Source organism: Ciconia boyciana, chromosome 22, assembly GCF_034638445.1.
Source record: "Ciconia boyciana chromosome 22, ASM3463844v1, whole genome shotgun sequence".
NCBI classification, from domain to species: domain Eukaryota; kingdom Metazoa; phylum Chordata; class Aves; order Ciconiiformes; family Ciconiidae; genus Ciconia; species Ciconia boyciana.
In genome coordinates this window covers 599,039-622,461 of record NC_132955.1, presented here as the reverse complement: position 1 = coordinate 622,461, position 23,423 = coordinate 599,039, and the positions used below count along the sequence as shown (strand labels likewise).

Sequence of the window (23,423 nt, the reverse complement as noted above, 5' to 3'; positions counted from 1 at the left end):
GCCAATCAGCGCGGCCGCCCCGCGGCTGGTCACGGCTCGCGGCGGCGCGGGGGGGGGGGCTGCCCCGTGCCGGCTGTTCCCGGACGGCGCCGCCTCCCGCCGCGGGGCGGCGCTGGGGAGGGGGCGGCGCGGCGGGGGGGGCGGCGGCTGCCGGGAACGGCCGTGCGGGAAACCCAGCTGAGTTCCGGGCATGCCCTGACGTCAGCGCGCGGCCCGCGGCCGCCGCCACCGCCTCTTAAAGGGGCAGCGCCGCCCGGGGCGGGCCCCGCGCTCCGCGGCCGGGGCGCGGCAGCGACCCCGCGCGGAGCCACGGGCACCGGCCCCGTGAGGGGCGGCGGGCCCCGGCTCCGCGCGGGGGTGTCTCCCCGACCCTCTGCCCCCCCCCCGCCCCTCGCTGGCCCCCCGCGGCCCCGCCATGAACAGCCCGCACGCCGGTGGTTTACAAAAGAGACTTTATTAGTTGCGCTGCTCGCCGGGACGCGGCCGCGGGAACGGCCGGGGGCTCGTCCGGGCTCCCGCCGCCCCGGCCCCGCGCTGCGCCCGTCCGGGCCCGGGGGCCTCGTGCCCTCGGCGCCAGCCGCCCGGCCCCGCTGCTCCGCGGGAAGAAACACCTACGTGAGAACCGCCCGTGGGCCCGCGAGAGGCTCCGCGGGGGAGCTGACCCGCGGGCCGGCGGCCCACGCTGGGCTGGGAACCGCCGGCCGGCCGGCCCCGCGGGCAGGAGGCCCGGCAGGACCCGCGGGCAGAGCGGCGGGCGGCCAAGAGCCAGTGCCCGCTGTCCCGAGCGGGGAGGCAGGGCCCCCTGCCCGACCGGGAGCCTCGGGGCTGCCTGCAGCCGCCCCCCGGCTGCCGCTGGCCGGCACACGGGACTGCCACGGGCGCGCCTTCTCCGGGGACGGTGGCTGCGGCAGCGCCGCCCGCGCCAGGCATCTCCCGGGCACCGATACAGGCCCCGGCAGCGCGGGCACCAGGACAGGACCCTGGGGCCGGGGTCAGGCTGGATGCACTAAAGAAGAGGGAAAATAATTCTTAGAGAAAAAGCAAGTTTATATATTCGGTTATGTTAGCAAGAGCAGCCCTCCCTGCTGCCTGGGGGGAGCGGGCTGGGGGGACAAGCGACTGCGCTGACGGGGAAGGGCCGAGCCCCGCAAGCAGACGGGGATGAGCGTGACCGGGTCCCTCCCTGGCCTGCCCGCCGGGATCGGCCTCCCCGGCGCATCCGCAGCTCCCCGGGCGAAGCAGCCGAGGCGTGCGGCCTCCTGCCTCGCCGCCTGCTCCCGCAGGGCCGGGTCGTGCTGCGGCGGTGGCTGCCTACATGAGAGCCGGAGCGTGGCAGCCCCGGGTGAGCCGGGGCAGTGCCCGCAAGCTGCGGTGTGCTACCCTAGCGCTGCCTTGCTGCAGGGGACAGGGAGCGAAGCTGCGGAAAGCGGGAAAGGGGGAGGAAAGCGCAGGACGTGGGCACGAGCCTTTGCCGTGCCGGGACCCCTGGAGGAAGCAGATGCTCAGAAATACTCAAGGTCCGGTGCTGGACCGGTGTCAAGGCCGCCCTCTGACAGTCAGGAGCCTCGCATGGCCTCAGCGCATCCCATATCCCTCTGGAAACAAGCTGCAGCGGGTGGTGGCTGCTCCAGCACCGCTGCCTGCGCGTCCCCTCTCCCTGGGCAGCGAGCGCGCACCTCGCTGCCTGCTGCCGCCACCCTTGCGGGTGCGGAGGGACCAGATCCAGCACCCCGCCTCTGCGGCGCTCCCTGCCCCAGCGAGGATGCGCCCGCGGCCGCCGCGCCTCTGGCAGCCGGATCTGTAACCCGGGCAGGGGAGCGTGCGGCCGCGCGCGGCCCGTGCTGCTCGTGCCGCGGCCCCAGGGCTGTCGCAGAGACGGCCCCAGCGCAGCGGGGAGGAGCAGCGGGCCCCGGCCCTGTGATGCCACGCAGGCAGCCACGGCAGTCCCAGCTGCAGGGCAGCTTTGTGGCGAAGCCGTCCGAGGCACCGCCACGCAATCCAGTCCTCGGGAGGGCAGAGAGGAGCAGACCCGCCTGCCTGCCACGCGGCTGGCTCAGCTTCGCCCGTACTCTGCCCATCAACGGGACTTGCTCAGCTCTTCCCTCCCGCACGCTGGGTGCGTCACAGTTCCTCTGCTCCCCCGAAGGGGCGGCCAGCTTGGGTCCTGTGCGTCTTCCTGCCTGCGGGGATGGCCGTGCAGCCTGGCACAGGGAGCTGGGGTGGCGTGGGCCGGCGGGCTGCTTGGCAGGAAGCTTTCTTGACACCAGGTCTTTGCTCATGGAGGACACTTGAGCTTTCCAGGTGTACAGCCGTTATCTTGGTTTTAGCACTCTCCAGCTGGGCTGGGTCCCCGTCACTCAAAGCCCGTCTTCAAGCCTGGTGCTAGAAGGCTCTCACGCAGCCTGCGGCAGGAATGGTCTCCAAGGGTGATTTAACAGTGTAAGAAAAACAGTCCTGTGTTCCTAACATTTCCGTGTGCTAAAACTAAAATATAAAATACACCTTGTCCTAGCAGGCAGGGGATTGGCGTCGGCTCTGCAGGGTAGTAAAGATGCATTGTGTACACTTCCCCTGGGGCACCAGGGCAGAGAGAGATCTCGAAATGTGAATGATTGCGTGTTCAGCCGTCGTCCACAACCCTTCTGTGCTGCAGCATGTCCTACTCGCTGTCACTCTTGTCCACCAGTACCGCGTCGGACTCCTCCGTGATCTCCAGCAGCGTGTGCATCTCGGGGCTCTCCCCACGCAGCAGATCTGAGTTTTCTCCCTCCTCTCCAGCAACCTCCACCAGCTCCGTGGCTTTCACTTCCACCTCGCCCTCTCTTATTTTCTTGACGTGGAAAGTGAAGGGTGGCACTTTGTAGACAGCTGTCTTGGACCTGGCATAGATGGTGTGGTCAGGGGTGAAAGACTTCCTCAGCTTATCCCGAGAGGTCTTCATCTTCTCTCTCCTTTCGTTAGTCACAATCTTGGTGCCCAGTTTGTTCATCCTCTTCTCCAGGTTGTGGCGGGTCTTCTCCAAGTTGTGGCGGGTCTTCTCCAGGTTTTCCTTGGTCTTTAGCTTAGTCTTCTCCATCTTCTCCTTTGAGAATGCCTTCTTAAAGTCATCCACTCTTTTCATGCCACTCCTTTTGATGCGCTCTGCCCGTGACTCTTCGATAATCTCTTCAATCTCCACCTCTTCATCTGAGGAGAGCTGGATGTGGTCCTCCTCTGCATGGTCCTCACCCACAGGCACCTCCTCGCCCTCACCTTCCTTCTCTAGCTTTTCACCCTCCTTCAGAGACTTGCTGATGCTCAGTTTAGACGGGAGCTTCACTTCATCCTGCAAGACACAGAGCGGAGCCAGTGAGACACACGCGCACCCAGCCTCTCCAGCTCGGGAGCCAGCCCCCCCGCCCGGCCCTGCCGCAGAGCAGAAGCATAGCTACGTTCGCATGATTCATGGCTAAACCGACCCAGGCGACGTCAGGCCTGGGCTCATCCTCCCTTAGTGCACCTGATAAATGACTGTAAAGAGGATCTGCTCTACCTGCAGCAGCTTAGGGCTCTGCTATATTTAAGCTCAGGTATACCAGCTCTGCTCACTCTGGGCTGGTTCCACGCCCATCCGTGACTCCAGCGGTGCAGGAAGAGGCAGGCCAGCACTGAAACTGGAGACTTTTCCCTTCCTCCTGTGCCCCTGTCACAGTCCCGTCCCCTCCAGTTTCACCTTCATCCCAGGACCTGGCCATCGCATGACCCCGCTCCTGGCCCCAGAACACCCCCGCCCGCATCCTGCCGTGGAGGGGCGCAGGGAACCCCCTTGAGCCCTGTGGTGCCCCTTTGCTCCCTGGCGCCCGCCCAGAGCCCTTCCCGTCCTCTCCAGCCCACGGCGTTTCAGCTTCCTTCCCGCGGGTGGTCTTCTCTTGGCAAGACCGCTGGCTGCCCCCAGCTCCCCGGCCTGGCCAGGGTCCGGCCCACGGCGCAGCGCTGGGCTGCAGATGGCAGCACAGTCCAGAGCCGTGAGTCCGGCCACGCTGCCCAGCGTGCACACACTGGGCTGGCCGACCGCGGTCTGTGCTCACACTTTCCCAAGGCCTGCAGGATCCAGATGTGGGACATCTCTTGGGATGCAGCAGGCTGCCCTGTTTTTCCCATTTCTCTGCTGGGGAAAAAGTTACGGAATTTGTCCAAGCCTGTATCTGAAGACAGAGGAGACAGCGGCCCCGACTCGCAGAGCTAGGTCTGCAAGGTTACGCTGTCTCTCCTCGGGACAGGGGGTGAATTCATTCAGCTTCTACACTCTCCTGGGTCAGCCAAGTTTCTGATCCCAGTGGCACAGGACAAGCATGTGCCCAGGAGAGGGGCACAGGTCTGGAGTGGGATTGGTTTTCATCTGAGCAGCACATAGCGTGCGTCCCTGCTGCAATGAATCACCTCTCTGTTCCCAGGACAGGCTGGAAATAGCCCATCACTGTAAGAAGCATCACAGCTGCGGGGCTGCAGCCCACGGCTCAGAAATTTATTGCCCGAGTGGTTTTAATCTACAGAGCTGGGCAAGAGAGGCGTGGAGCTGCCGAGACGAGCGCTGTCAGAAAGCCAGCAGCAGCCGAAAGGCAGTGTGTGGAACGGGCACGCAGAGAGTGGAGCCACCGGGCTGAGGTTTGGAGAAAAGCCTGGGCAGCAGGACGGCCGGGTGCCATTCCCAGCCCCGAGGCAGACAGGAGCTGAACGGACAAAGGACGGGGGATCCCAGTCCAACACTGGCAGGAGCAGGGCCCAGTGATATCAAGGGGCAGACGCCAGGGTACCCCAGGCCCGAATGCTTGACGCGCATGGCAAACGCTGGCAGCGACTCGCCTTCCCCCGGCTCAGGGATGCCAGGAGCAGAGCTGCCCCATGTCCCGGGAGGGTGAATTTGCCGTGGCATCTCCCGTGCAAGGCTGCACGCTCCGCGTGTCACGTTTGCACAGCAGTAGCCACTGCACCAACGCAGCCGCGAGCTAACGAGCTATGCAGATGTCAAAAGCCAGGACACCCATGATGGTCAAACCACCAAAACAGCCCAGCCCCGAAGAGCCGTGCCGACTCCAGCCACGCTTCTGCGCAGGTTTCTCTGGCGCTGCTGCAGCAGAGGACGTCCCGATCCCTCGCGCAGCACCGGAAGGGACGGCGTGTTCGCACGCCCGCGCCCCGAGCGCTCTCCCAACACCACACTGACGTGCTGCTGCTCCGGCTGACCAAGGGCACTGCCATGCTGCTGCTCCGGCCTGAGCCCATGGACGAAGGCAGGACAGGACCCTCCCTCTGCAGACATGGGGCTGCTCGGCTCAGCCAGCTACGCTGTCCCCAGCAGTTCCTTCCATTATACCACTTGAGAACTGACATAAGTTTATTGAATACATGACTCCAGCAGGGATTCACCTGGAAAAACTTTGTGAACAATGAAAAGCCATCTCCGTGGAGCGCTGGGCTCAGCGAAGGCGACACAGGCTGCAGTGTCCACAGTCAAAATGCAGAGTCTGCCAGAGCAGGGGTTTTGTTCTGGGTTTTATTCAGAGCAGATAGCTGTGCTGGGCAAAGCTCTTCACCCTCCGGATCACAGCTCTGGTCCCAAATACTTTCTGGAGATTAAGGTGAAGTGGCCAACATATGTTTTCTTCATTAGATTAGCCACTTCAGGAGAAAACAATACATGTGCTCTCCAGAGGGTCAGGTCGGTCCAGAACAAATCCACGTCACTGGGAAGGGATCCTGTTCTCCACAACAACACCTGCTGGAGCAATCCCAGAGACTCCCGGGGACCCTGGCCCACCGAGCCAAGAACATCAGGAACTCCATCCACTTCCTTCCCTCGAGTCAACACAATGAGCCAGAACAAAGGCATCCCCCTCTCGCCTGGCACGGCCGTCACTGGAAACAGGCCATATCCTGCAAACTCAGATACTTATCAGCCCCTTGTTAGCTCCAGAACATGTGTGTGCAGAAAGAAACACCACCTCAAAAACTCCATGTCTGCCACATAAATCACCGCCTTTCCTCGTATTACACCAGCAAATCCACCTTCTGACTGAATTTTCTGATGTGGCTGAATGGGCTGCGCCAGCAACACACCCATCTAACCTCGGCAGCAACTCTTTCCTCACAACCATGCAGACGTGGCCAGCAGCAGCTCCTCGTACACGGGACAGCTGGAGCAACCCTGTCAGGGTGACGGTGCGGCTCTGTAATCCCTGCCACTTAATCCTGAGAACAGCAATTGCCCGGCTGTTTGATCCTAACTCCCACAGGCTGCACTTATGTACAGACCCACGCTTCTGCTGTCCCGTGCACCGTCCCCGCAGGCAGCTGCCCTAGCCCCAGCCCAGCGGCGCTCATGGACTGGAGACTCTGCTCACGCCTCTTTCAGGAGGCACCCTCATTGCTCAAACACAGAGGCAAAGCGGGAGCAAAGCTATTCCCATAAGTAAGGGTGCCTACAATCCCAACCTCCCCCCTCGAGGCTGTTTCCTAGAGCTTTTCTCCAGCTGCACTTGGGAAACCTTTGCAATCCTCACCCATCCCCTTTCCTGCAGGGCCAGGGTGAGCAGGGGTGACATGCCTGCCCCAGGGCCATCAGGCCAGCCGAGGGCCCCCAGACAGTGCGTCGCTCTTTCCTATGCCTGGTACAATTCCTGCATTTTTTTCCCCTGACTCTGCTTCAATCTGATTGCTTATCCGAGCCACAGATAACCAGCTGGAGGACAGCTGGTGGATTTTCAGCACTGTGTGCCATGGGTCACTTTCCTGACTCAAAGCCCACCTGCACCTAGGGAGCATTCCAGCTAAACCCAGCCTGGTTTAGCAGGCTCTGGCTTATGCTCAGGACAGCTGGTGCGAGAACAACCAACAGCTCTGGCACGCCTTAATGGGGACGAGCATGTCGCTGCTGAGCATCCCTCGCATGTAGCTCTCCGTCTGCACCCAGGCACTGCCCAAATGCCAGCAAGGGCCTCCTCCTCCCTGCTTGAGAGGTGTTTCTCCCCTGGGGAAGGGGAGCTGCCCGGTGTGGGCAGAACGTGCCTGCAGACACAGCCATGTCTGCCTGCGGTGGAGGACCACGGGACCTCGCTGGAACAATCAAGAACCATCCCGGGTCTATGGGTGGCTGCTACACAAATCCCTGCTCTGGGCAAGGCACTATGGTCTGTGTACTCTATTTCACTCATGACTCATCCAGATGAGCCACATTTTTAACACCAGGCATTCCAACTACTCTATTTTTACTGGGAAAGCACTGACCCTTGAAGTGGGCGAGTCCAAAATCCTGGGTCTTGGGATCCCTGCCTGTTGGGGTGTTCAAACCCTGGCTCCCAGTCAGCGAATGCAAACCAGTTCTGTTCTCTAAGACAGCTTGAATCCAGCTGGCACAAAGACAGTGGGTAAACAAGATTTCTCAGAAGATTTTTATACCAGCAGAAGAAAAATCTTCCTACTCTGTGCACCAAGCACAGCAACGGCCAGCAGAAGGACAGGTAGCATCTGCGTGTGTGCTGGGGCTGAGCTCGCTGCCATCTGATGTGCTTCACAGAAAGGTTCAGCTCTGATTCAAGTTCTACTTTTCTTTTACCTATTTACAGCGTGCCACCTCCCGGCCCATTCCCCAGTCTGACGGGTACAGCTGTGCTCTCCCTTCGGCACAGACCTCCCCGGGGAAGCGGTTTACTTCGGGAAGCTCCCTCCCGCTGGCAGAGCCGATGGGACTGGCAGCCCGATGGCCTGCAGACCTTGTGGGTGCCTGGAGGGCCCCGGCACCCGGCATCGAAGGCAGCCGGCTGCCAGCTGACAGGGTGCTGGGCTGCTCTGTATTCCTCCTACTTCAAACAATTCAGAGCTGTTAGATCTACCGGGCAGACCCGCCTCTGCCTTGCTCCACTAAGTGGGCTTTTTATCTGATGTTGTTTTCGAGCCCGAGTTCCCTTGCAGTGAGTCACCCAGGCAGCCCTGTATGGTCATGTACACACCGCCTGGTTGCTACAACACATGTAAACACTTCCCCTGTCATATAAAAGGCCAATGAGACACAAAGCTGAGCTGCATTCCCAGCCTAGCAGAGCTCTTCAAGCGCTGCAGAATCACCAGCGAATCTGGGGAACGTTCCCAAAATGCGAGACGGGCTCCTGGATTGCTCTTGAAGAGGCTTTTATTGTCATTGTGTAAAAAACAGAGTCCCAGAACTCCCAGCCACTCCAATCTCCAGTTTGAAGGTTTAATGGAGGATTTTTCACATGCACATGCTGATCACATCTGTAATTCATTTCGTTCAGTTATTTTTACACAATTGCAACAGCACAAACAGTTGAGTTTGGTTGACATGCAGCCATAACATGCAGAACATGACCAGCTCACATCCCCTGCTATGGCCAAAGAGGGCTGATCCCGGCTGCTGCTGGGTGAGCCGGAGCTTGCTGCATCTCCTGCACCACGCCAGCCCTTCCTCTGCACACCTAGGGCAGACCAGACAAGCTCTGGCCTGGGGGCAGGCTGAGGGAGGATTAAAAGCATCTGGGCAGAAGACAGCCTTCCAGGTCAGATCGAGCCCTGCCCGAGAAGAAGAAGAAGTTCTGCACTCCCATTGCCACGACAACTGTTTTGCTCTGCCAGTCCTTAGAGAATGCTTTTCTGTGCTGACCTTCCATCAGTGTCACGGGAAGGGGGATTCAGTTATTCTTGAGTAACAGCAACACACCTGATAAGCATCCACAGCCTAGCAGAGCTCAGAGATGCAAAGATGCCCTGCGCAGAAAAGCAGAGGGCTGTGCTTTCTTCTCCAGCGCCTTGTTGGAACAGAGGTTTTTCAGTGGAGGTTATAATTGCTATCAGACTCTCTTGCTATATCACAAAAAACTGCTTTTTTAAAAAATCCTGTCACTCTCCTTGAAAAGGAGAAGTTTTCCCTGGCAGCTTTCCCCAGAGACCCCGATTCCCAGGCTGAGTTCACCTTCGCCCAGCTCCCAGGGGAGTCCTGTCCACCGACCGACGTGGCTGTTCCCACCGGACAGCGCCGCACGCACCACTGGGTGACCACCCGAAGTGCAGGCAACCGGAGCTTAGGGTATTTTCTCCAGTAGCCACACAATAAGAGGAAGGCTAACAGGGCACTGTGCTGTTACCAGTGGTCCTTGCGGCATGAGATAAGCATTAGATAAACAGCAGTTAAAGGCACCACCGGCTCCAGTCTGCGTGCAGGAGCCTAGCTCCTAGTGCACAGAGCTGGGGGGCTGCCACTGAACAGAAATGGATGCTGCAGTGTCTACCTGAGCCAACTGTAGTTCTGTGTCACACAGTTTGTGCTCTCTGCCTGTCTTTTATCTATGTAAAACAATAACTTCAAACCATTTCACAAACACTTATCAACTAAACCTTACAAGAAGCCTGAGGAGGTAGGTATTATCAGGTCTGTATTTCAGAGGGAGAAAATGAGGCTCAGAAAACAGGTAGGATTTGCCTAGTCACAGCAGATGCCAGCAGAGCCAACTGCTCCTGGCTGCTAGCCCTTCATGCAAGCCACACAGCAATTTCTGCCTCCCAGATTGCAGAGGTAGCGCAGGACAAGTCCCGTAATGCCTGAGAGAAAATCACAGCTCCTCACCATCCATTATAACTAGGGCAGCAGCATGCAGCAAGCAGCAAGCAGATTAGTCAACAAGCGGAGGCATTTCTGCCAACTGAAAGATCAGCCTTGCAGGTCTGAAGGCTTGCAGCAGCCACAAGCAGGCGGAGAAGGCAAAGGCTCTGGAATCAGCAGCTTTCAGAGTTTCAGAAGAGGTTCAAAGCGATCTTCAGGGGGTGCTCCTTGCTGAGGCCCTAAACTGCTGCCTCCTCGCATGTCTTCTGCTGATTTGGGCCATGGCACTTTCCGCAGCGCGGGCAGAGGGAACTGTTCCTGGAGACGGCTCAGAGGGCAGTCCCTGGCGAAGACTCAAAGCGCACGCTCTGGATCTTCTCGGGCTAAGACGAGGAAAACTGCATTTCAATGGCCAGCGGAAAGGAAGCACAATGGAAAAACTTACCTGGCCCCGCTGGGAATCTGATCAGGAGCATCGCCAACAAAGAAATCCGGGTTAGCATGAGAACAGGCAGAGAGAAAAGGCACAGGGGTATGACTGAGTAAAGGGACAAGCCAGGTAGCAAAATCTGACAGAAAAGACAGTCAGCAAAGACTTATTAGAAGGAAGGGTGTCCTTCTCTAACTTATGGCAGGTCCTAGGAGATGCAGAATCCCTTCTATGATTTCAGGCGTATTTATGTTGAATGCTGCCATAGGGCCAGATTCTGGTCTCTTTTCACACTGCTGTTCACAGAGTGATTTAATGTCAGCTATTCTGGAGATACCTCCGATTTCTGTGGTGTAGCTGAAGGCAGAGTTTACTTGTGTGTGTAAGATTATGAAAAGATTGTGATTTTAAAATCCTATGTTTATTAATTCAAATACATGAGCTGGAGAGATCGAAACAGCCAGGTGTGATTCCAGAACTCCATTCATTGGTTTTGTTCACGTACTGACCATACCCTAAACCAACACTGGAAAATACCCAGCAGCTTACGGACGTCTATACCCAGTGACGCAGCAAACACGCTCGCTGCAAAATCAAAACCTCTCTCTTCTGCTAAACACACCCTGAGGACAGGGGATGGCTACTCAGCACCCCTAGCAGCAGCTGGCATATAAAATTAACCCCTCCATATGCAATAGGCATGGCCTCAACTCTTAGCTTCCAGAGATTGGACAGATTTTATCTCCAGTAGTTCCAAGAGGTCCATAAAAAGAGGAGCCTCGACTCCTTGAAGAGAAGGCTACTGAACCCTGCAGTAAGAAGTCACCAGAAGAATACTGCTGAGACAAAGGAAAAGGGAGGGGAAAATATGAGGGGAAAAAGCAAAACAGGTTGGGATTAGGTAAACGTTAAAGGGATAAACTAGTTCATTCTCAAGTAGTATCTCCCTGACTAGCAAAAGTCCTTCTACCCTCTGTAATTTTGTGTATTGTGCAATCTTCTTGGCACTTTTCTCTATCAGGCACATCTAGTTACTCTGTGTCCTGGAAGCTATGTCCTAAAAGGCTGTATCTTCTTCATTAGCTGGTGAGAATGAGCAGCACGGTACAGGCGCTGGAGCTAGTTCAAACCTAATGGTGAAAGGCAAGGGAGGAACGGCGCGGGGAGAGGAGGCTGTGTTTGGAAAAGTGCTTTTGCCTAACAGTGAGTCAGAAGAAAGGCAGGTCTGTAGGAAACAGAGAAGTAAGTAGATTGCAGATCTGACAGCAGAAAAAAGTTTTGATCCTATTATCAGCCTGTTTGTACAACTGGCTTTACTCTCAGAACTGCTCCTCCCGGATAAACCTGTCTCATCTGATTAATAACTCCAGAGCTATTTCTGAACAGCAAACCCATAAAGATGGAGTTTGCATTGCAGATGATTTGCAGATAGATCTGTGCTGATACTGACGTTTGCATCCTCACATAAAGCTACAGACTAAACATCCTGAGACTTTTTATTCTAAATATTTGATTTTCTCTCACTGAGACTGAACATCTTTGTTTCTGGTCTTTGTCTTATCCTGCAGCTGAACAGTGGACCCACAATTCTTCAGGTGCTTTGTGAGTTGTAGAAGATCTTGCAGAATCAAGAGGACAACATTATCCCAAACAGGATAAAAGAGGGCTAAGCATGTTGCTGAAAAGCTTATGAGTCACTGCCATGCTTCACGTGGGTCACAGACGCATCGCAGTACAGCAGAGAGTGGAGACTGCATAGTTCTCTACTCATTACTTAGATAGGGACAGCACATCACACTTCTGGGTAGCGTAGCAAGAAGCAGCTTCAGCGAAGATGCAGGAACAGCCCTTGGTTTCACCAAGTCTGTACCTAGGCCAAGCAGTACGTTCTTTGGAAGAATGGCTCTGTTAGCCTGAGCGTGGTTGCTCACTCCTCCTGCCCACCAGCCTGGCAGAAACTGCGTGCCTCGACTGGAGCTGGGATGGGGTGACAGCGCGTGGTGAGTCACCCACAGCACGCTCAGTGCCTGCCTTGTGAGCAATGCCGAAGGACGCAGAGGGACGTACGCCAGCTACAGAGCGTTCGCATTCACATAAAAGCATGCGAGCAAACAAAATGGGAGAAATGGAGATAATATGCAGGAGTACCACTTGTCCCACGATGCTCACACCCTTCCAGTGTTCTCCAGCACCTACAACACTAAGCAGCTTTTACCATCTACCGGTCAAATTCACACCCAGGGAACGCTGGAGAGTAATGGGACTGTGTTTTCCCAGAGAGGCACAGTCTGAACACTGACTAGCTTCTTGAATTCTTCAGTTTCTAATCCCAGACCTGCAAACTGGGTAACATGTGGCCTTGGAGAGTTTTTCCCGCTGTGTGTCCATGATGGGTTAATTTATGTTTGCGAGGGCTCATACCTAGCTTACGAATGGGAAAATGAGCCACAATCTCACTGGAAGAACACTCCAGCCACCTAGCCCAGTGAGCACCGCCGGCAAATTCTGCACTTCATTATACTCCCGTGTGCAGCGGTCCCACTGGCATCACACAGACATCATGATGGATGCTTAGATCCACTGCCGATAGGCACAAGAGAGGCCTGAGAGAGGAATATGTGATCAGAAGGAATATTACCTTTGGTTTTATTTTCACGAGCCACTAATTGCCCAATCTAACCCTATCCCAACTGGCCGAGCAGCCTCTGGCCCTTTGCTCTGAGACAATTTATTGCTGCCCAGCTCAGTTTGCAACTATAATGCTGAAAGGACTTCAGCAAAACACACAGTCCTGGCACTAACTGCTTATAAACAATACCTGAGCAATGAAATATTAATGCAGTTGATTCCAAGCTGCAACACAGAAATCCATGTTCCAGAGCTGTCTTTTGGTAGAAAGACTGATAATCCGCACTAAGAAAAAGCTTGGAATTGAGAGCTATTAACATCCTGAAATTTTTTAAAGGCTCCATCTCCTGTGAATTATTATGTTGAGACTCCTATAATTCAGTAATGTGCAGAGAATATGAAGGACTCTTTGCACATCAAGATGTTAACATGGTGCCCCTTACAATGGATGGAGAATTCAGTGCTGCAGCCTGAAGGAAACGAGTTGAATGATATTTTTCTCCTTCCCCTGGGATGGCATTTTTTCACCTCTAATTTTGCTACTTCTGTGGCCAAAAGCAGGAGGACAGAAGGGAAGATACAATAGTGTTCTGGGTTGAGACCCCTCTATTCCAGCAACAAAGACAAAGGACCAGAGACAAACAATATTAACTTTTAATTAATGAGTATCAGTTTGTATGATTCAGATTTTTTGTGGTTTTTAATAAAGGCTTCATGATTAATTCTCTCTGGTATTTCTTTTAAAAACAGAATAAAATAAAGCAAAAGCAAATCCAGCACCAGAGGAATATCCTGTCCCCATCAACCACACTGGAACTGTCACTGGAGGAGGCATTTCTTGGGATGTGGCAGGCTGCAGATGCACAAACCCAGCAGGGAGAAGCTGTCAGTAATTGTCTGCTGAACCTGGGTCAAGAAATGTGGCTACAAAGGGAGCTGCTTTTCAGTGGATTCACAGCAAAATGAAACCAGCCTTTTATTTTTAAGTATTATCAGACAATAAATACAAAAACCACTGACTGCTGCAATGCAAACCTTTGCAGCGAACCACTGGGAAAAACTGATGCTACATACAGTGCTGCTCCAGATCCAGAGAGGGGCTCAAGTTCAGGCACGGAGCGCTCCTAAGCACAACAGAGCCAACTGGTCTTGCACAAAAAGCACAATGTGAGTGCCTAGTGCCCATGCTTATCCCCAGTACCAGAATTCAAATTTTATTTGAAATTTCTATTTATTCTTTAACGCTTGTAGTTGGGCGAGCTCCACGGAATCCAAGGCATGTAACCCACACAGGCTGTTCTTTGGGACTGCAGATCACGCTGGCTCTCACAAACCCTCCGCTGCCCTTAGACTCATAAGGTTTTTGTTTCAGAATTATTAGCTTGAAAAAAACCCATAGCTCGGGGTGGCTGACATGCTGTTTAGGAGGTGGAGAAAGGCTGCAGCCCAGGGGCAGTGGGTGTGGTGGCTGCGGTACATGGGTTTGTACACCCTGTGCTCCCTGCCCTGTGCTTCTCATCAGAGCCCCAAGCTCATGTTCTTTTCCACGCTCTCCTTTGTGGAGCACAGACCTAAAAATCAGGCAGTTCAGGTCTGGACTCTGAATCTGTCGCGTTAACGTGCAGGTTTGAAATTCATCCCTCCTCCCCATGATCGACAATCTTGTTGCTCTCGTCCGTATAAGGCCCACTCAAGGCACAAAAGCCAAGCTGTGCTATTTATATTTCCTCGTCCAGCCCTACCTACCCTACACATTGTACGGCTGAGGCTCATGTTCTATCCTGCTCTCATAACCGCCTGGCCCTTCCCAGAGAAACGCCACGTCTCACGAGGCTCTGAGCGGCCACTGGAGTCACCTGAAGAGCAGAGGAGCCCCACGGGAGCCCCCGAATCTGACAGTGTGGGGAGCAGCCCGTCCGCACACCTTTGACAGAGGCTGCTCTCTTCCCGACAAACAACGCCGCACATCACGAGCCAGACTTCCCTTGAGCTCAGCGCCCACATAAGCCTCAAAATAAAGGACCAGCACATTTTAGAAATTCAACATTCAATATGTGTGCTGCATGCTGCAAGCATTCGGATGTCTGGCTGTAAGAAAACCAGGCCTTTGACATTTGCAAAAATAAGTTTAATTGTTGAAAAATGTTTGGAGGAAAAATGCCATGCTTACGTAAGCACTGACACATGCCCTTCTTCAGATGAATGTGGCATGCTGTCTGGTTTAGAGCAGTAGCTTTTCGCATGGGATGGACATCCATGACTTAATAATGAACTGTAGTAACCAGCCCCAGATTCTTGTATCCTAAAACCAGGAGATGTGGGATGAAGTCATTTTAGTTTGTTTTTATTAGCAACCACTCTAACCAAATTTGTTGGTGTCCTAATTTTTCTGAAAGACAGGAGCCCAGGACAGACGGCACAAAGGAAGCACTGAGGAGCTCTGTTCCCGTGGGCTGCTAACAAGCGCACATAGTCATTTGACATCAGACTTTTTAGGAAGGCAAGTCCTGTTTACGGTAAGAGTACTGAACTTCTGTTTACACAGCAGCTTGTCAAAAGTCTGTCACCTTTGCTTTCGGTAGGCTTGTTTTCAAAACAAAAAGATGTGGTAATTTGGAAGGGGGGTTGTTTCTTTCCAATTTTATTCTCAAGAATTGATCTAATTCCCTACCTTAAGTCAGTACAAAAACTCTTACCTCCATAGAAATCAGACCAGCTCCTGGCAAAATCAGGTAAAAGTGTATTTGAGAGAGTGAGCAAGTGAGAAAGCACGTGCACGTACATACGTGACTGCGAGTAACAGCCCGTAAACATTCTGCTTGATGCCTTGCCCTTAGCCAGCCCCAGTGGAAGTGATTTTCAGTTCTGCGCTTTCTCCCCCAAAGTTTGAAACTAAGCAGGCAGATGTGCTTTAGGCTCATCTCGACCGGTCAAGCTTTCCCTGAACAAAATTTGATTTTCACTTCTTCCTAATCTAACAGCTAGCAAAATACAACCCTTGCAGGTAGTTTGACCGCTTTCTCCCAAGGTGCCAAAAGGTCTTATTTGCACTCCTGAAATAGTCCCTCCATAACTGCTGGAGACTCAGTATTCAACGCTGAGAGAATAATCAAACATCTACAACTGCTAAAGAGCTGATTCATTTTTACCTCCTTTTATTTCTTCATACCACAGAATCATGCAATATTAAATCCCTGTAGAGCATGACTACTGTTTTACTCAGCTATCTTGCCTGAAAATATTTTATGTCTCTTACTGAAAATATTTTATGTCTCTTATTTTATGTAATATTTTATGTCTCTTACGGTGAGTTTATGTCTTGTTCTCTGAAAGAAAAGACTAATCTTTGCATTTTTAGCGGTAGCAACTGAAAATGCAATTGCACAGGAAAGTTAATTGCAGCTTTCCAAAGGCAGCTTTTTCTGAGTTAGTAAGTAGTAATAATGTTGCTCGCCATCACAGAATTAATTACATTGTCAAGAAAGTATCTAACATAAACTTTGATAGGTGGTGGGGCTTAAGCAGTGAAACACTGAATGAGGAAAGAGTTATTTTGTAATGTTTTTTTAAATGATAAAGACAGTTAGGAAAACAGTGAATTTTCCTCATTTAAGCTCCCAGGGTGGAGCCCATCATAAAGTTTTGGTTTTATAGACTCTTGATTTTTTTTTTTTTTTAAATGTCATGATTATTCATACTGAAACACAGAAGAATATTAGCAAACAGGTAATCCAGCGGGAATCAACAAGGCTTCCTGCAACCAATAGCATTGTTCAGTATCCGTAAAGCAGCTGAACACCATCCTCGATTTGATAAATGCCTTTACAATCTACGCACAAAAGTATCACTTCTTTCTGTACAGAGTTTTATTCTTTAAATGTGTTAGCATTATCTGTTTTGCATAATCGCAGGCGAAGTACCGCTCCTGTCATTGATGTGCCTAGAATTACTGACTGTGATAAAATATTCATATGAATAAATTGGGACACAAAGTTCTAACCTGGTGTTTTTGCAAATCTGCTGTGCAATTCCCACAGTCAGCCTGTGTTAGGAATTTCTGAAGAATGACATCTCCATAACTACGGTAAGACAAAAACTCTAAAAATCCTGTCCCTCCCAGGAAAAAACAAAGCAGAATAAAACTCCCCAAAGCCAAATGTAAAACTTCCAAGATCCCTCAAAGTGTTTAACTTCTTCGGAATAAAACGTCTCCACAAATAAGGGAGACTCCTATATACGACAGATTATTTTTCCTTACACAATTCAGGTTTCTGTACACTGAAAATTACATGATGACGTTTTTATGGAGTGCAATCTACAGAACAATGCAACCATTAAGCAACCCTATTTTCTATATGAGACATAATAATTAACATAGCTCTGAGACAAACTGTAGATTGATATAATTTAGAAACATTCTCTGTTGACCAAAAATCTATGTTTCCATCGTATGCAGGAAAGAGCGGTTACACTATTGCAGAGGACTGCAAAAACATACCCCATTCTTCCAGGGGATTCCCTGCGGTCCGTGCCTGGCAATCGAATTCTTGTCGTATGGGTCTGTCTTTGCCACAGTAATGCAGCACAAGAGTACTATCAATAAAAGTATTTGTTACTCAGGCACACTAATATTACCATTGCCTATTTCTTTCTAGTATTCAAACATCGAAACCCCACCATGGATTTTGTTTTTCAGTTTAAGCACCAAATTAAGAGACAATCAAGAGTTTCTCCTCCAAGAGAGACCTTCATTTGCCTCAGCAGTGCCCGTCACGAGCCTGCGCGCTTGCTGCCACACCTTCGGTCTCCCCAGAACTGGATCCTCACCCTTTGTGGCAAGGTCTGCTCAGGCGCCCTGTGGAAGTGTGAGGATTTCCATGAGGGCACAAAGGCTCCATTTCACATGAAGCAAACCTGGAGAATTTCTCACTTGTGCTCTGTGGTCTCACAGTCAAACCACACTAAAGTCCATGCTGGGAAATTGTTCTGAGTTACAAATCATTCTTTTTTTTTCCCTAATATCTTCATGATTCATAAAATCCCTGCCATAGTCCCTTGTCAACTGATTCACTCAGAGGCTGTTCTGTCGTCATTACACCAGCAAGAGCATTGCCCCTGATTGCCTTTGGAAGCAGGATTGCTTTTTCATATTCAAAGAGAAACTCTACTCAATACTCATAAGCAACAGCAAACCAAAATGAACAGCTCACAAAATGTCAACCTGCCGATGTTTAGGACGCTTCCAAAGGATCTAGAAGCTTGCCAGCTTCCCACCTATTTCTGTAACCCACAAGGAATGTTATGTTTAAACAATTCCCTTCACTCTTCTTATTTTGCCATGTTTGTTGCTTCTGCAGTACATTCAGAGGTCTATTTTGTTTTTCCATGGATAGATCCATCCTCCCCCAAAAGCCTGATACAAAGAGCTTATAATAAATACATATATATAACTGGTTAGGTTGCCCGTATGATCTGAATAGGCTCGAGTATTTCAGCCTTTCAGGCAGGATAAAAATACAAATGCTTAAGCTGTGAATCAGTTACACAGGCCCCCGTACTTGTTAGATTCCTGAGCCTATTATGATCAGCTCTCCCTTCAAACCCTGTAGTAAGAAGCATTTTCCCTTTTTTTCTGTTTTTCTTCTCTCTCTTCCTGTGATCAGCACTAGATGCTTCTCTATTTGTCCCTGCCGCTGTCTATTATTAACCCAGAGGCTTCTAACTGAATCATTAACTATTTCACTCACTTTTCTTCCATGGCCCAATATAAGCATTTGCTCTGATAAGGAAGACTAACTCCAGACAGGAAAACTGACAGAAACATATTCCTCTTTTTCTTCTTGTTTAATATTAAAGGAAAAATCCAACGCTTAGCACAGGGGTTGAACATCAGGCAAACCAAAGCTGTTATTGAAACCAGACAACTCGAAGATTCAAGACTCACAGGCTGCAGAAGAAAGAACGTGGAAATCTGTACAAGCACAACAGCAAAGGCAGAGCTGAGTCCTAATGAGCTCAAGGAGCTGTTCTGTATTTTCTCTAATGTCTCAATCTGTCCTAGTCAGTGAGATTAACCCCAATGCTGGGGTTACTGACTCTTGTTATCGGATGCATGTCACAAATCTGAAATATTATCGCTCTCCACGTAGCAATACACATGTTCCCTCCCAGTAGAAAAGTCGTTGGCAGACGGATTTACAATACCCCCTTCCAGAACCCAGTGCATTCTTGTTCTTTTTTTAGCTAAGCAGTAAAATCAGATTATTTTGATACTTCTGGTCCACTGCAATGAGTGCTGAGGGCCACTCTCACTATAGTTGTTAAAATTCCTGTTAACTATAGCAACTGTATCAAACCTTGTCTTAGAACACACAGACAATGTTCAATCATGAATGAGAGAGCTACTTCGGACCCGCCTCAAGTTGGACTGCCAGACAGTCAGGGGAGTTTGGGAGAGTAATGGACTGACCATGCCGAGCGACAGAACCCTTAGCAAAGGAAATACCCACTAACAGGACATAAAGAAGTTGTGAAATAGCTCCTTACCTGGTAGATCATGACTTTGAAGTTTCTGCGTTTCAGGAGCTCCGCTTCGTTGGCCTCTAGCTTCTTTATCTGCCCAGCTTGCTTTTCCAGGTTCTGCCGAACGGTTTTCACGTTGACGCTCACCTTGCGCACTTTTTCCAGCATCTTGTTCACAGTGTTGCTGGTGGTGGTGTGTGCCTTTGTCAGCTTGGTTAATTCTCCTTGGATGCTGGTCACTGCGCTATCCATCTCTTGCTGTCTCTCCTCCAGCTGTGTTTGGGTCAGCTGGATCTGATCCACTGCTCCAATGATCTTGTCCAGAAGGGTCAGCACCATCACACCATTGATCTGGTCTGATTTGATGGGTTCTTCAGGCACTTGCTCCTCAGAGGCCTCAGAAGCAGCTGGTGGTTCAATAATTTGCAAAGTAGTATCCTCCATGATCGCTTGGGAGTCCTGGCTAGCAGAGCCCGGAGAAGCTGTCACTACAGGGAGAGAGAGGAGGGAAAACTAAACCCGAGCCTCAGCTAAACTCTGCGCTGGGAGACACGCCAGAAATGGAGAGCACAGTGCGTGGATGTCTGTGCTGAAATTCAAATGGCACAGCTCTGCAAAGCCGTCCAGTGAAACTGCCCTGCAAAATTTTCCAGGCTTGCAGGTCATTGGCTGACTCCACCTCAGCTATATAAAAGGAGCCCGCTGCCAAATGCCTGATGACCCACCCTTTCTGAAATGATTAAAATAGTTGGAGGGGAGGCGACGGCTTTGCATGCAAACACAGGCACAGCTCAGTGAGGAATGCAAAGCTCTGAAACTACAACTGCCTCTTCTTTACCATAAGTCTAAAGGCACTATAAGTAATGAGAGGAAAAAACAAAAACCTTGAGCAAATGGCTCGGGAAGCTGCTGGAAAGAAAGCAACCCCATCTGGGCACAGCTGTATACATTAAAGGAAGGCTGGTTTAAACAACTGCACACGTTAAAGTTCAGCTGGAAAATTCAGATCTTTTGCCAATGGTTAGCTTCTTTCCAGGACTATGAGAGCCTGATTTGCAATACTTTAACAAAAGACTACAATTTGGATTGAGTAGTTATGGCACGTAACTTCTGGATCATAAAAATGCATGCTCCCATGTGTGTCAATGTACACAAGAGGCGTACACATGATACATACAGCATGCACCACATCTCTATGCAGATTTAACACAGCAAGAAGAAGTATAATGCACTCCTGAAGTGAAGCAGCTAGCCACTCCCACCTAAAAGCAGCTATCTCAGCTCTGCAATCCTCTATCCATCGACAAATCTAGTCACTAGACTTTTAAATGCGGGCCATGCTTCAGCGTATGCCATGCAAAAATGTACTTGTAAGCAATGCCCAAATACATTGTGTTACATAAGGCTTTATTGGTAAAAAAAATACTGTTTCAGAACTTAATAGAGTACGTATTGCTTTGGAAAATACAGGGAAGAAACAATCCTTATTTTGCTAACTTTTAACCTCAGTATTGACAGAAAGCAACTCATAGAGTCTTATATAGTGTTGGCAGAAGTTTGTGCCTCGTGGAGCCACCATCAGCTTACTGCCTTAGAAGACACTCGGGAGGTGCTACCAAAGACCGTCTACAACAACCCAGCAGGACCAAGCACAGGAATGTGAAGAAGGAAAATTCAGATCTCGAGAGTGACCCTGGGTGAGACCCTCTTCACTATCACCGGTGTTGGCTCAGCCAAAGGAAATCGAGCTCTCACGGACAGAACTGCTGTGAAGCCTCTGCCGGCTTGGGCAGCAGAAAGCCCTTCCAGGCTCAGCTGAAGGGCTGTGGGCAGACTGGGAAGGCTGCAGTTTCCCTCTTGTCCTGTAGCCTTGACAACAGGCAATTCATACTCAGCACATCCTGCCTCCGGCCGGGGTCAAGCCCACCCTTGCAATTTGCCACAGGCTGGCAAATAAAATTAATGCTCTACAACACTCGGTTTCTCCAGGCTCACAGCCTACCTCAAGACAGTGCTGGAGGAAATAAATGCTTAATTCCAAGCGTACAAGCTGGGAAACCCAGGGCGCACAAACAGATGGAGAGGAACATTGTTTCATGATGAATGCCCATGACAGTCAGCACTTTCCGCGCCCCTGTGTTCTCTGCCATGTGACAGCTCGCTTTTTACTGCTGTTGTACCCACACTGCGCCATTGATCTAGATTTGGTTTCACTGTGCATCAGTAAACCGTGCTGTGCAGCTTCCACAAAAGGTATTATGTCATGTATTAAAAATAGGTTGCTTTTCTACACCCTGTTTTTTCCTGGAGGGACCTTTTTCCTGAGGATTTATTTCCAGTGTTTGCTGCTGATGAGTCAGTTCCATGAAAAAAATCCTCACTCCAGCCAGAGTGTTGAGGCTTTGCAGTTGTTTCTCACTGGGGATATCTGCTTCAGAGTGGATTTCCACAGACATCTGCTGCAAAGTTTCATGTACAGGACAGGATGCAAGCAGACCAGTGCTCTCTTTCTAGGTCTGCCATCTATTCCATGTGTGACTTCAATGCAATCTCTGTGCCTTTGTTTCCCCATTTGGGAATAATTTAAAAAAATCAGACTGAGTAGGTCAATCTAGACAGAATCAGACAAAACAAGAGAACAGGAATTTATATTTGGTTGTGATATGCAGTAGAAGAGATGAAGTGCCACACTCAGTGCTTGCTCTGCACACAGCAATCACACCCCAGGCTAAAATGCGATGAGTAATTTTCTATGTTAGGACTGAGTTCATTTCAGCCATTTTCTGCCATGGAGACATACCAGGAAAAGCCAATAGGTGGCAAACTGCAGCCTTCCCTTTGGAGCCTTCACACCGACTTGAGCACACAGGACAGTGAAATCCATCACAATCTCTTCTAGTGTGAACAATTTCTTGTTGCTCTCATTGCACGGTAGATATAGTTTGATCTTTGGCTCTTCCATGCTTGCACTATGCCTTAGATATTACTGACCATTCCAATATCCCAGCGATTTTATAGCACCACTACTGAATTCTTTACACGGACACGGAACAGACAGTCCAAACAAAAACTAGTGTATTTCAGCTTCAAAGAAAAACTCTGTCAGATGTACACAGGACAACAAAGGGATACGATGTGCAGCATCTGCTTCCACATCAGTGCGTGGAAGTCCCTGTGACTAAAGGAAACCGCTCAGCTCACTAACTTCTTAAATAGCAAGATGCAGCTGCTTAGGGCCTGTCAGAAATAAGGAACGGTCTTGACTTGCAGTGGACAGACTCTCTGCTAAATTTCACCAAGTCCAGTTGACGCAATTTGTCCCTTCACCTGTAGCTTAAGTACAGCAGAAACAGACTGGACAGAGAAAAAGAAAGAAAATTATCCTCTGTTTTCCAAAGACCTGGGGATAAGTTCAGGGGGAGGAAATGTGCAGTATGTGTGCAACTTTCTGAGCTGTCAGATGCACCCTGCAGACAAGAAGAGTTCAGCCTTACAGGCCACTGCCACTGCAATGCATTTCACAGGCACCAAACTCATTTCATGACAAATTAAGACACGTGTTATTTAACCTTCTAACTTGCTCACTTTTTCATAATCAATTTGAGACATGTCAAATAGCAGAACAGAAGCAAAAACTGAGAGTGTCAGCAGCCCTGCCACTGCCATTTCTGTCACGCAGCACCACTAGCCTCACTAACACAGCCCGAGTTGGCTGGCACGGGGTGTCGTTCCCCATGACTGCAGCCCACCACGCCGACCCGTACGATGTCGTTATTTCCTTACATATCTGCAGGCGGTCTTTTGTCTTGTAGGACCTCTTAGGAGCAGTGCTTGGGATTTGTTCTTCTGAGCTTGAGCAGCACCCACAGCCCCATCGGTGCCCCTCTGTCAGAGCATTACAAATAAGCACATAGTAATAACCAGGATCCTCCATTCCCAAGGAGGCAGATGCCTGCCCGGGTCCCGAGGGAGCATCCCACCTCCGCTTTGCTGCGCACCATGAGGGGCTTTCAAACCAAAGACAACCGTGCGGAAAGGGACCTGTGGTTAAATCATGGTTTTGCTATTGCCAAAGCTCCTCTTTTAATCATATCAAGACCAAGCATTTACTCGACGACACGGTCAGTAAGTAGAAGTACTTGGAAGTTTAGTGAGTTTTAACTTCAATATCTGTGCTTTTTGGCTTCCTTCCCAATGAACCATGTTTCCATTAACAGTCTAGTGCAGAAAACTCCTGATAGGCCCGGAGGTTTC

General features: G+C 50.9%; 1 protein-coding gene and 1 long non-coding RNA gene across 2 annotated transcripts; one reads left to right on the top strand and one right to left on the bottom strand.

Moving 5' to 3' along the window:
• Positions 1-435: 435 nt before the first annotated feature.
• Positions 436-19,803, bottom strand: CAVIN1 (caveolae associated protein 1). Its single transcript, XM_072885650.1, has 2 exons — positions 19,194-19,803; positions 436-3,325 (listed from the first exon to the last, which is right to left on the bottom strand). Exons 1-2 carry the CDS (start codon positions 19,611-19,613, stop codon positions 2,660-2,662), a joined length of 1,086 nt encoding a protein of 361 aa, XP_072741751.1. The 5' UTR covers positions 19,614-19,803; the 3' UTR covers positions 436-2,659.
• Positions 15,051-21,061, top strand: LOC140662314 (uncharacterized). Its single transcript, XR_012046054.1, has 3 exons — positions 15,051-15,163; positions 16,685-16,731; positions 20,714-21,061. It is a non-coding gene; the product is annotated as an uncharacterized lncRNA (long non-coding RNA).
• The last annotated feature ends 2,362 nt before the right edge of the window (positions 21,062-23,423 follow it).